At 62.3% G+C, this 12,120-nt stretch overlaps 2 protein-coding genes across 2 annotated transcripts; one reads left to right on the plus strand and one right to left on the minus strand.

The window, feature by feature from the left end:
* Nucleotides 1–198: 198 nt before the first annotated feature.
* LOC121062663 (mediator of DNA damage checkpoint protein 1-like) lies at nucleotides 199–9,658 on the plus strand. The gene is given in 13 exon segments (XM_040542848.1): nucleotides 199–1,525; nucleotides 1,665–1,727; nucleotides 1,968–2,013; nucleotides 2,103–4,873; nucleotides 5,419–5,478; nucleotides 5,556–5,683; nucleotides 5,686–5,847; nucleotides 5,941–6,234; nucleotides 6,524–6,595; nucleotides 7,176–7,361; nucleotides 7,860–7,985; nucleotides 8,118–8,228; nucleotides 8,901–9,658. Coding segments are annotated over 13 exon segments (4,380 nt in total). The 5' UTR covers nucleotides 199–1,479; the 3' UTR covers nucleotides 9,216–9,658.
* Nucleotides 9,238–11,489, minus strand: LOC121062650. The gene is made up of 2 exons (XM_040542826.1): nucleotides 10,014–11,489; nucleotides 9,238–9,863 (listed from the first exon to the last, which is right to left on the minus strand). Exon 1 carries the CDS (start codon nucleotides 11,487–11,489, stop codon nucleotides 10,605–10,607), a length of 885 nt encoding a protein of 294 aa, XP_040398760.1. The 3' UTR covers nucleotides 9,238–9,863; nucleotides 10,014–10,604.
* Nucleotides 11,490–12,120: the final 631 nt, after the last annotated feature.

A 12,120-nucleotide genomic window follows, 5' to 3' on the forward strand; every position in this document is an offset into this window, starting at 1 on the left:
CGCCGCCCCCTCTCTATGCTCCGCGCTGGACGGAGCCAATAGGAGCGGGCGGTGGGCGGGGCCTCGGGGCGGTGGTGGCCAATGGGGTTGAGGGGGCGGGGCCTGACGGCGGTGGCGCGGGCGGGGTGAGCGCGGGGCCCCTTGGCGGGCTCGGTTGGGGTCCCCGGGGCGGGGGGGGAGCTGGGGGGTCCTGGGGCTCTTGGGGGGCGCCCTGGAGGGTCGTGGGGGGCTCCACGCCCCACTTAGGGGCTCCTTGGGGCAATTAAGGCGTCCCCGGGGCAGTGGGGGGGGGGCTGGGGCAATTAACGGGTCCCTGGGGCAGTTTGGGAGGTCCCTGGGGCAATTTGGAGGGTCCTTGGGGCAATTAAGGGGTCTCTGAGGCGATTTAGGGGTTCCCCAGGGCATTTAAGGGGTCACTGGGGCAGTTTGGCACATTCCCCAGACAGTTTAGGGGGTTCCTGGGGCAATTAAGGGCTCCCTGGAACAGTTTAGGGGGTCCGTGGGGCAATTAAGGGCTCCCCGGGGCAGTTTAGGAGTCCTTGGGGCAGTTTAGGGGGTCTCGGGAGGTTTAAGAAGCACCCTCGGCCAGTTGGAGGGGTCCCTGGGGTAGTGGGGGGGGGGCGCAGAAAATTTTAAGGGGTTTCTGGGGCAGTTTAGGGGATCCTAGAGGGAGTTGAGAAGGTCCGAGGGGTTTAAGGAGCTCCGTTGGGCAGTTGGGGGGCTCCCTGGGACAGTTTAGGGGTCCCCGGGGCAGTTTAGGGGTCCCCGGGGCAGTTGAAAGGGGTCCTGGGGACAGTTGAGAGGGTCTGTGGGGGTTTAAGGAGCACCCTGGGCTACTTGGGGGGGTCCTCGGGGCAGCTGGGGGGTCTCTGGAGCAGTTGACAGGGTCTGGGGGATTTAAGGAGCACCGTGGGGCAGTTGAGGGGGGGTTCTGGTGGCAGCTGGGGGGGTCCCAGGGGCAGTTGAGTAGGTCCGGGGGGTTTAAGGAGCACCCTTAAGGGGCAAATAGAGGGGACCCTGGGGTAGTTGGGGAGGATTGTGCGGAGTTTAGGGGGTCCCTGGGGTAGCTGAGAAGGATTGCGGGGCAGTTTAGAGGGTCCCCAGAGCAGGATAGGGGGTCTCAGGATCAGTTTTGGGAGTCCAGGGGCAATTTGGAGGACCTTGGGGCAGCTGGGAGGGGGGCATGGGGCAGGTTAGAGGCCCTGAGGGCCAGTTGAGGGCCCTTTGGGGCAGTTTGGGGGTTCCTGGGGCAGGATACAGAGTTGGGGGGGGCAATTTGAAGGGGCAGATAAAAAGCAAGGGGGCAGTAGGAGGATGAAGAATGAAGTCGGGGGGGGGTCCTTTGGCCCCAGGGGGACAGCGGTGACCGAGAGGTGCTCGAGAGGGAAAGCTGGGGATGACGTGGGGCAGCTTGGGGGGCATGTAGGGGCCGGGGGGGGCAGTTGTTTCCGTGGGGCAGTTGTTGCTGCCCCTCAGGCCATGCAGCGAAGGCGCCACGGAGGCCTCTGCACCACGGGGGGCACAGGTAGGTCCCCGTCCCCCTCCCCGTATCCTGGGGATTGGGTGCAAGGGGGTTCCTGGACACTGGGGTCCCTATCAGAGGGGTGTCCAGCACCCCCCCCCCTCCCCCCCCCCCAAAAAAAAAAACCACCTGGATTCCACAGTGCAGGGGCCGGAGCCGAGGCACCCCATTGCCAGCGACTCGGAGGACGACGAGACGTGGCGGTGTGAGTGCGCGGGGATCACGTTTTGGGGGGGCGGGTCACTGCGGTGTTATTATAGGGCCTACAGAAACTCAGCAGCGTGGCAATTACAGTAGGGCCTATGTAAACACCAGCTTTACATTATTGTAGGATCCGCCGAGGTATGGAGGCTGCGGGGGAAGAGGGTGAGGCCAGACATCATGGTCCAGGACCCCCCCCCGGGATTTCTGTAGACCCTATAATAACAATGTGTGTCCCCTCCAGGCCCGACCGCCGGCAACACTGCCTCACCCCAAGTTGTGCCAGAGAGGTAGGTAGGACCCCACCGGGGTCGTGTGGAGGGGTCTGGACCCCTTGGTCCCTTCTGCAGACCCCGTACCCCAATATTTGCCCCCGCAGCGACCCGGAGGAGCCAGATGTGTGCCCAGACATCCGTGTGCTCCGAAAGCGCCGCCCCACCCCAGCCTTGGGCCTCCGCACAGATTTGGCCCAATCCCACCTGGATCCGGACGTCGGGGGACCCAAAAAGCGCCGTTTGTGTCCCAAAACTACCCCAGCTCCAGATGTGGGGAGCAAAATGGCTATTTCAGACATTCGGCCCCAAAATCACTCCCCAAACCCGAAAGGGCAGGTGGATCCAGATGTGAAGCACCTGGGAGGCAGCACAGTGGCTCTTGGCATTGAAAGCGATACAGATGATGAGGTGCACCCAAAATCTGCTCTTTTTCACCCTAACCGTCACCAGGCAGCCCTGGAGGCGAGCGGTGACCCAAATGTGGAGAAACGAGGCCCAAATCCAGGTGCTGAAGGTGCCCAAAATGGGCGTTGGATGCTCGCGGTGGACAGCGACACGGACGTGGAGGAGGCTGACGTTCTTCCGTCTGTTGGATGCCCAAAAATACGTCGAAAGGCCCACAGGGTGCCAAAAGCCCCAGGTGTGGAGATGAAGCCCCCAAATCCAGATGCTGGCAGTTCGAAAAATGGATTCCAGACGCTCGTGGTGGATAGTGACACGGATGTGGAGATGGAGAGCTCGAATTCAGCTGTGGAGGATCCCCAACGTGGACATCAGGCGCCCGGGGTGGACAGTGACACAGATGTGGAGGAAGGTGGAGCAAATCCAGTTGTTGGGCTGGCCAAAACCCCTCAAATGACCGAAAACACCCCAAACTCTTCCAACATAAAGATGAAGAGCCCACATCCAGCTATTAAAGGCCCCCATAAGGAACATCCACCGCTCACAGTAGACAGCGATACCGACGTGGAAGAGGACAGAGCAAATCCAGATGTTGTGTGCCTCCCAACCCCTCAAACGACCCAAAATGCACCAAAACCCCCAAATATTGAGATGGAGACTCCAAACCCAGATGCTGACGGATGCCAAAAGGAGAACTGCATGCTTGTGGTAGACAGCGATACAGACGTAGAAGACAACATCCTTCTAGATGTTGTCAGCCCAAAACCCCATGCAATGACCCCCAGAGACCCAGGTGTGGAGACCCGAGGTCAAGATGCTGGGGGACCCAAAATGAGACGCCAGTCCCCACTGGTGGACAGCGATACAGATGTGGATGAGGACCCTTCGAGTGCAGAAGGTAGGGATCCAAAACCACATCAAATAACCCAAAATGCACGGAGGAACCTGGATGCAGAGATGCAGACCCTGAGTCCACGTCCTGGAGAACCGCAAAGTGGGCACGAGATGCTCAAAGTGGACAGCGATACAGATGTGGATGAAGACCCTTCCGATCCAGAAGGCAGGGATCCAAAACCACATCAAATAACCCAAAATGCACAGAGAAACACGGATGTGGAGATGGAGACCCCAAGTCTACATCCTGGAGAACCGCAAAGTGGGCACGAGATGCTCAAAGTGGACAGCGATACAGATGTGGATGAAGACCCTTCCGATCCAGAAGGCAGGGATCCAAAACCACATCAAATAACCCAAAATGCACAGAGAAACACGGATGTGGAGATGCAGACCCTGAGTCCACGTCCTGGAGAACCGCAAAGCGGACACGAGATGCTCAAAGTGGACAGCGATACAGATGTGGAGGAGGATGGGCTGAATCCAGATGTTGGGTGTCCAGAAACCCATAGAATGACCCCAAAAATCCACAGTGATTCAGACGTAGCAATAAAGACCCCAAATCCTGATCTTGAAGGTCCCCAAAACAGAGGACAGAACCTGGAGGTGGACAGCGACACAGATGTAGAGGGAGAAGACCTGAACCCAGATATTCCTGGCCTGAAAAACCGCAAAACGCCCCAAAATGCCCAGAAGGACCCAACTGTGGTGATGGAAACCCCGAATCCAGATGCTGTCGGCCTCCACCGTGGCTCGATGCCACCCGGCAGTGACAGCGACACGGATGTGGAGGGCCTCGAGGACACTGAAACTCCAAAAACGCATCGGACCACACGTGAGGTTACCGGGATGGGTGCTAAGAATGCCGCTGCTCCAGATGTTGATCCTCGGTGGCACGCCTGGACCAAGGGGGGGCTAAATGTGGAGGGGACAGCCCCAAATCCAGATGTTGGTCAGCACATGGACCTAAACGTGGACAGCGATACCGGGGTCGAGGACAATGGTGTGGTGCCAGATGTTGGGGCAGTACAAGGGGGACAGGGGACACCTGGTCATCCAGATGTGGCGATGGCGCCCTTAGATCCAGATGTTTCCCCTCCCATGACCCCCCAGAGTGGCAGCGACACCGACGTGGAGGAGGTGGCCCCCACTCCCTACGTTCGGAGCCTCCGGAGCAAAACCCAACCCCGAAATCCAGATGTTGTGGACACCGCAATGGGCAGCGATACCAATGTGGGGCTGACGGACCCCAAATGCCAGAAACCAGCCCAAAAAAGGCAGGGTTTGCCCCCCAAATCATGCAGTGATGGAGGTGTGGAAGGAGAGGTACCAAAACAGCATGATTTAGCCCCAAATACAGACGCGGAGGACCCGAATCCAGATGACAAGGTGCAACACAACCCCCAGACCTCAGTGATGGGCAGCGATACAGATGTGGCGCCAGCTGGTCTGGCCCCCAAATCTCCAATTCCGGCCCCAAATTTGAGCCTCAGTGGTGATGCTGCTTGGGGATCCAGGAGTGCTCAGGCCACCCCTCATGGGGACATGGATGTGGAGGTGGCAGAAAGTGAAACTGAGGGTGAGTGGGGTGGCCTTTGTCACCTCTGTCCCTTCCTTGATCACCTTGGTTCCTTGGCCACCTGGGTTCCTTCCTTGGTTCTTTTGGTCCCCTTGTCCCCTTCCTTGGCCACCTGGGTCCCTTCCTTGGCCACCTTCACCCTTTTCTTGGCCACCTTGGTCGCTCCTTGGTCCCCTGGGTCCCCTTCCTCAGTCCTTTTGGTCTCCTTGTCCCCTTTCTTGGCCACCTTGGTCCCTTCTTTGGCCACCTTCATCCCTTTCTTGACCACATGGGTCCTTTCTTTGGTCCCCTGGGTCCCTTTCTTGGTCACCTAGATCTCCTTCCTTGGTCCCCTTCCTTGGCTACTTTGGTCCCTTTCTTGGCCACCTTCATCCCTTTCTTGGCCACCTGAGTCCCTTCCTTGGGCACCTGGGTCCCTCCTTGGTCCTTTCGATGCCTTGGGCACCTGGGTCCCTTCCTTGGTCCTTTTGGCCCCCTCCCTGGTCACCTGGGTCCCCTCCTGGTCCCCTCGGTCCCGTCTCAAGACTCTTCCCTTCCCCCCACAGATGACCCTGACCTCTTCCTGGAGCCCACCCAGAGCTTCCTGCCACCACCGGTGACCGAAGGTAGGTGACCTTGGTGTGTCCCCCCCTCCGCCTGGGGCCCCGGCGTCACCTCCTGGGTCCCCAACGTGGCTTTCCAGCAGATGCAGCCCCGGGCTGGGACCCCGAGGAGGCCACACAGCTCTTCTGCCACCCCAAGCTGGAGGAGGAGGAGGAGGAGGAGGAGGAAGAGAAAGAGGAGAAGAAGGAGGAAGAGGAGAATGGGAAGAAGAAGAAGAGGAAAAGGAAGAAGAGGAGGAGAAGGAAGAGGAAGAGGAGAAGGAAGAAGAGCCCCCCCAGGACATCCCAGCCACCCGTGTCCCCCCAGCTGAGCCGGTGGTGGTGACACCAGCCCAGGAGGGAGCAGGGACCGGCACAGCCCCCAGTGGTGACGTGAGTGGGGTCCGGGTGGTCCCAGGGGACCCGGTGGGGTCCTCCCGGCCTCGGGGGCACCGGGCCCTGACATCCCCTCCCCAAATCCCGCAGGTAACGGAGGGGCCGCGCCGCAGCCAGCGCCTGGCCCGAGGCCATGGGGGCAGAGCCCCTGGAGGGGGCAGGGCCTCTGCTGTGGGAGGAGCCTCTGGAGGGGGCGTGGCCAGTCAGGCAAGGGGCGGGGCACTGCCACGCCCCACCCCCCCACGCCGCAGCCCTCGCCTCCAGGCCTGCCCCTCCCCTGCTGAGCCACCAGCCAAGAAGGGACGGGGCCAAGAGGAGCCACGCCCCCCGCCCCGGCCACGCCCCAAAAGGAGCGGCCACGCCCCCTCACAGAAGCAGACACGGGTGGGTGTGGCTGGTGGGTGGAGCCTAATAGGGTGGGGTTTGGTGGGTGGAGCCTAATAGGGGGTGTGGTCATTGCTGGGGTGGGAGGGGCCAAGGTGTGGGGGCGTGGTCAGGGTGGGAGGGGCTGCATGGGGCGGGGTCTCTGCTGGGTGGGAGGGGCTTCTGAGGAGGAGGCAAGCCCCTCCCACTGGCTGCTGATTGGTGGGGAGAGGGGGAAGGTCTAGCGGTGGGTGAGGCTTGTTGGGGAGGGGGAGGGGCCTTGTGCCATGGCTCCGCCCCCACCCAGGAGGAGGAGGAGCTACCGGAGGTCGCCGGGCTCCAGCTCCGCCCTCGGGGAGGCGCCGGCTCCTCCAGCCCCAAGGTACACGGGGGGGTCCCCAAAATGTCCCCGTGTCCCCCAAAATGTCCCCCAGTTCCCCAGATGTCCCCCAGAATGTCCCTGTGTCTCCCAGAATGTCCCCATGTCCCCCAAAATGTCCCCGTGTCCCCCGAAATGTCCCCAAGTCCCCCAGATGTCCCCCAGAATGTCCCCGTGTCCCCCAAAATGTCCCCAAGTCCCCCAAATGTCCCCCAGAATGTCCCTGTGTCCCCCAGAATGTCCCCTTGTCCCGCCTCCAGTGTCCCCATAACCCCCCCAGTATCCATCTGTCCCCCGCAGGGTGTCCCCATGTCCTCCAAGTATCCCCATGTCCCCCCAGATCCTTTAGGGGTGTTCCCATAGTGTCCCCAGCACATCCCTGTGTCCCCAGCATGTCCCCAGGTGCTTTTCATGGGGGCAGTGACCACCCCAAGGATGTCCCCAGCGTGTCCCTGGGTGCTTTTGATGGGGACAGTGACCACCCCAAGGACGTCCCCATGGTGTCCCCACATCCTCCCCAAGCTATTCACAGGGGTGGTGCCACCCCAGGGAGGTCCCCACCGCCTCCCCGCCATGTCCCCAGGTGCTGTTCACAGGGGTGGTGGCCTCCCAGGACATGGAGGTGGCCCTGGGCTCACTGGGGGGGTCCATGGCCACCTCCGTTTTCGACTGCACCCACCTGGTGACTGACCGCGTCCGACGCACCGTCAAGTTCCTCTGCGCGGTGGCACGTGGCATCCCCATCGTCACCCCCAAGTGGCTCCACGAGGTCCCAGGGGACGGGGAGAGGGGCTTGCGGAGTCTCTGGGGACAGGGAGAGGGTTTGGGGACAGGAAGGGGCAGCTGGGGGACATGAGAGTTCTTGGGGACAGAGCATGGGGACCTTGGGGACAAGGAGAGGTTCCTTGGGGACACAGGGGTCTTGGGGGACAAGGAGGGGGTATTTGGGGGCCGGGGGGTCCTTGGGGTCGTGGGACAAAGGCCTTGGGGACAGGAATGTGGTCCTTGGGGACAGGGGGGTCCTTGGGGACAGCAGGTCCTTGGGGACAGGAATGAGGCCCATGGGGACAGGGAGGTCCTTGGGGACATGGCGTTCCTTGGGGAACATTGGAGGGTTGTTCCCCGGGGACATTGGAGGGTTGTTCTTCGGGGACACGGAGGTCCTTAGGGATAAAAGGGGGTTGTTCTTGGGAACAGGGAGGGTTCTTGGGGATATGGGGGTGTCCCTGGGGGACAATAGTGTCACTGCGTTGTCCCCTGTCCCCAGAGTGCCCGCAGTGGCCGCGTGCTGGCCCCGGGGTCCTTCCTGGTGCGTGACAGCCAGCAGGAACGTCACTTCGGCTTCAGCTTGTCCCAGGCCCTCAGCCATGCCCGTCGCCACCCCTTGCTCCAGGTGACCGTCCCCAAGCATCCCCGAGTGTCCCCAGCCGTCCCCGCGAGGCCCTCACGCCCCGTGGGTGGCCCTGGCAGCATCCCCAGGGGGCTCGGGGTGATACTGACGGACGTGTCCCCTGGTGTCCCCAAGGGCTACGAGGTCCACGTCACCCCCAGCGTCCGCCCTGAGCCCGAGCAGATGCGGGACATTGTCACCTGCAGTGGTGGCACCTTCTTGCCCACCATGCCCTGCACCTATGGGGTGAGGGCACGCTGGGGTCCCATAGCCACCAGGGAGGGGACCGGGGGACATTGGGGTCCAGACCCACTGGGGAGGAGACCAAGGGGACATTGGGGACCCAGGGCCACTGGGAGGGGACCAAGGGGACAGTGGGGGTACGATGGGGACCCAGAGCCACCAGGGAGGGGATCAGGGGGACAGTGGGGGCACATTGGGGACCAAGTGCCACCAGGGAGGGGGCAGTGGGGAGACATTGGGGGTCTCAGAACCACCAGGGGACATGGGGGGGGATTTGGAGTCTTGTTATGGGGAAGGGGTCCTGGGGGAGTCCCATTGGGATTGAGGGATCCCGGGGGGGTCTGAGGGATCCCATTGGGGTTGAGGGGTCCTGGGGGAGCTAGGGGGGTCCCATTGGGGTTGAGGGATCCGGAGGGGGGCTGGGGGGATCCCATTGGGGTTGGGGGCTCCCAGGGGTCCTGGGAGAAGGGGGAATTGGGGGGGGGGATTGGGATGGGGGGGAGTGTCCCAAAGTGGGGGTGGTGCTGAGCACACGGGACCCTATTACCACTAATGGGCTCCCAGGTGGGGACACTGAATCCCTCCCTATCTCAAACAACCCTAGGGGATTTTGGGGAGGGGTCCTGGTGATGCAGGGACCCCCCCCAACTCTCCTCCCCGGTGACACCCCCGCAGCCCCGGAGGCTGGTGATCTCCTGCGGGGAGGATTCGGGGTGCTGGGCGCCGGCACTGAGCGCTCGCCTGCCCCTGGCCTCGGCCGAGCTCCTCCTGACCGGGCTCCTGCGGCAGCGCCTCCAGCTCCAGGACTTCCTCCTGGCCCCCCCGGAGATCCCCCCAGGACCCTCAGGGGTCCCCCAAGATCCCCCACCAAAGTCCCCTCAACCTCCTCCGGTGTCCCCTCGGCGTCTCCGCGCCCCCCTCCCGACGCAGGGCAGGACGCGGCGGGACCCCCCCAGCACACGGCGGCACCCACAGCCCCGAAATAAATGAGGGTTTTTGCACAAAATCAAAAAAAGGTGAAAAAAGTATGATTTGGTGGTTTGCGGGGGTTGGGAATTTGGGGGTGGCATCTCCCGGAGGGGTCCCCAGTGTCAATCAATTTATCATTTTTATCATTTTTATCAATCGATCTATCATTTTCAACAAGCAATTTACCACTTTATCACTCATTTTCTTGTTTTCATCAAACTATTTCTCTTTTTTTGTCAATTTTTATTGATTTATCATCATGTTTCAGTTTTTTAACCAATCAATTTATGTTTTTTGCCTATCGCCATTTTTATCGGTGACCTCGATGGGGAACTCATGCACGGCACCAGTGAGCCCGAAACCTCGCGTCTGGTTTTGGGCCTCCCGCCCCAAAAATGCAGAATTGCTCACATCTGAGGGAAAAATTAAAAAAAAAAAAAAAAAAGGCAATGAAACTGGCAGAACTAGAAAATGAGAATTATGAGGCTTGAGGGAATTGGGACGGTTTGGAGGAAAGGAGGCCAAGGGGAGGCTGCATCGCTCTTGATCACCCAAATTGAGGCCGTGGTGAGGAGGCTGGGCTGACTAAGGGACATGGCACTAATGGACGTGGCACTAGGGGACGTGGCTCTAAGGGATGTGGCTCTAAGGGACGTGGCACCAGGGGACGTAGCACTAGGGGATGTGGCACTAAGGGACACAGCACCAGGGGACGTGGCTCTAGGGGAGCTGGCACTAGGGGACGTGGCTCTAGGGGACATGGCACTAAGGGATGTGGCACCAGGGTACGTGGCACTAAGGGACATGGCACTAGGGGATGTGGCTCTAGGGGATGTGGCACTAGGGGAGGTGGCACTAGGGGAGGTGGCACTAAGGGATGTGGCACTAGGGGACCAGGCACTAGGGGACGTGGCACTAGGGGACATGGCACTAGGGGATGTGGCACTAGGGGACATGGCACTAGGGGACGTGGCACTAGGGGACGTGACACTAGGGAACGTGGCTCTAGGGGACGTGGCTCTAGGGGACGTGGCACTAAGGGATGTGGCACTAGGGGACATGGCACTAAGGGATGTGGCACTAGGTGACGTAGCACTAGGGGACGTGGCACTAGGGGACGTGGCTCTAGGGGACGTGGCACTAAGGGATGTGGCACTAGGGGACGTGGCACTAGGGGACGTGGCACTAGGGGACGTGGCACTAGGGGACGTGGCACTAGGGAACGTGGCTCTAGGGGACGTGGCACTAGGGGACGTGGCACTAGGGGACATGGTTCAGCTTGGCCTTGGTGTACTTGAAGGCCCTTTTCCACCCAAAACACTCCTGCTCCATGACTCCACGGTTGTGTTGGGTGTCACCAAAGCCACCGTCCCCAAGAACCCCACTGGTCCCTGGTGAAGCCACCGTCCCCTAAGAGTGTCCCCGTGGCAGCAGCCCCGGGAGGGCGTTGGTGGCATCTTGGCAGCGCTGGGCCACAGCCGTGGCCTCGGTGGTGCCTCCGGTGCTCAGCAGCCCCCGGACCACCCGCAGCGTCCCCAAGAGGTGCTCCTGGGCCAGGCGGGCGCTGGCGCCCCACAGGGCCTCGGCCACCGCCACCGCCTCCGCCAGGCCTTTGGGGATGCCCAGGTCCCGCTGCATGGCCCTGGGGACATCGGGACCCTCCAGGGCCACCGCAGCAGCCTCGGGGCCGCCGTGTCCGGCAGCCACCGTGGCCTCGATGTCCTTGAGGCGGCGCTGCAGGTGACAATAGTAGTGGCAGGCACCATCACAGGCCACCACCAGGTGCCCCAGAAGCTCGCGGGCCACCACCGCCTGCCGTCCCCGCTCCCTGGCCGTGACTGCGGCCTCCGCTGCCACTGCCGCCTCCTCGGTGGCCTTGCTGGCCTCCTGCAGCCCTGCCCCAGCCTCTGCCACCCGCGCATCGTGGGCTGCCACCACCTCAACCACCTCAGTCGGCTCCAAGGTCATCGGCAGGAGGTGGGTGGCCAACCGGAACCCGCCACGCGCTTCAGTCTCCAGGGCCACTGCCCCCATCAGGTGGGCCATGGTGGCCTCGGCGGTGGCCCCAGCAGCGGCCCCGGCGGTGGCTGCCACCTCGCAGGCATCCTTCAGGCTTGCAGCCTCCACCTTCAGCTTGGCCCAGGCGGCCTCCACTGAGGCCACCGCCTTCAGCCACTCGCAGGCGATGGCCGCCGCGGTGGCCTTGGGGATGCCGGGACCTTCTGTGGTGGGTTCGGCAGCGGCGGCGGCCAGAGCTTGGCGCAGGCGGGTGGCCTCTCCGTGGCGGTGTCTCATGGCCTCACGCACGTCGAAGCTGAACTTCAGGAGGCCAGCCCGCAGCGAGCCCCACGGCTCAGCCAGGGGAAAGTCCCCGGCGGTGGCCCCCAGCTTGCCCAGGGTGGCCACCACGGCCACCAGCGGCTTCAGCAGCTCCGGGGACACCTGAGGATGGGATATGGGGTCCCCCGTGGTCCTTGTGGCCTCCCCGCTGTCCCCTGTCCCTGGCGGTGCTGGGGAACAGGCATGGTGGCCCCAAGACACCCCCAGGGACACCCCTGTCCTCAAACAGGGGGACGTGGCCACCATCACCTGCTGTTCCGTGTCCCCTCAGTCACCACCCCATCCCCTGTCACCGCTCCCGACGTCACCCCCTGCCACCCTCCATCCCCTTTACCCCCGTCACGTCTCCCCAACCCTGCTGTCCCTCTGCCACCACCCTGTCCCCTTGTCCCATTCGTGCCACCCTGCGCCAGTCCACGCCACCGCCTGTCCCCGTCCCCCCTTGTGCTACCGTGTTGCCACCATCCCGTCCTCATGCCCTCGACCACCCCCTGTCCCCTTGTCCCCCTCTGCCACCCCCGTCCCCTTGTCCCCATGTCCCCTCATCCGCGCCCGTCGCTGCACCAGACTTTGCCCACCTCAGTGG

This window comes from Cygnus olor, chromosome 33 (genome assembly GCF_009769625.2).
Source record: "Cygnus olor isolate bCygOlo1 chromosome 33, bCygOlo1.pri.v2, whole genome shotgun sequence".
NCBI classification, from domain to species: domain Eukaryota; kingdom Metazoa; phylum Chordata; class Aves; order Anseriformes; family Anatidae; genus Cygnus; species Cygnus olor.

Bases quoted from the DNA above. Each gene is read 5' to 3' on its own strand.
- LOC121062650 (XM_040542826.1), bottom strand. From the start codon at position 11,489: ATGAGACACCGCCACGGAGAGGCCACCCGCCTGCGCCAAGCTCTGGCC.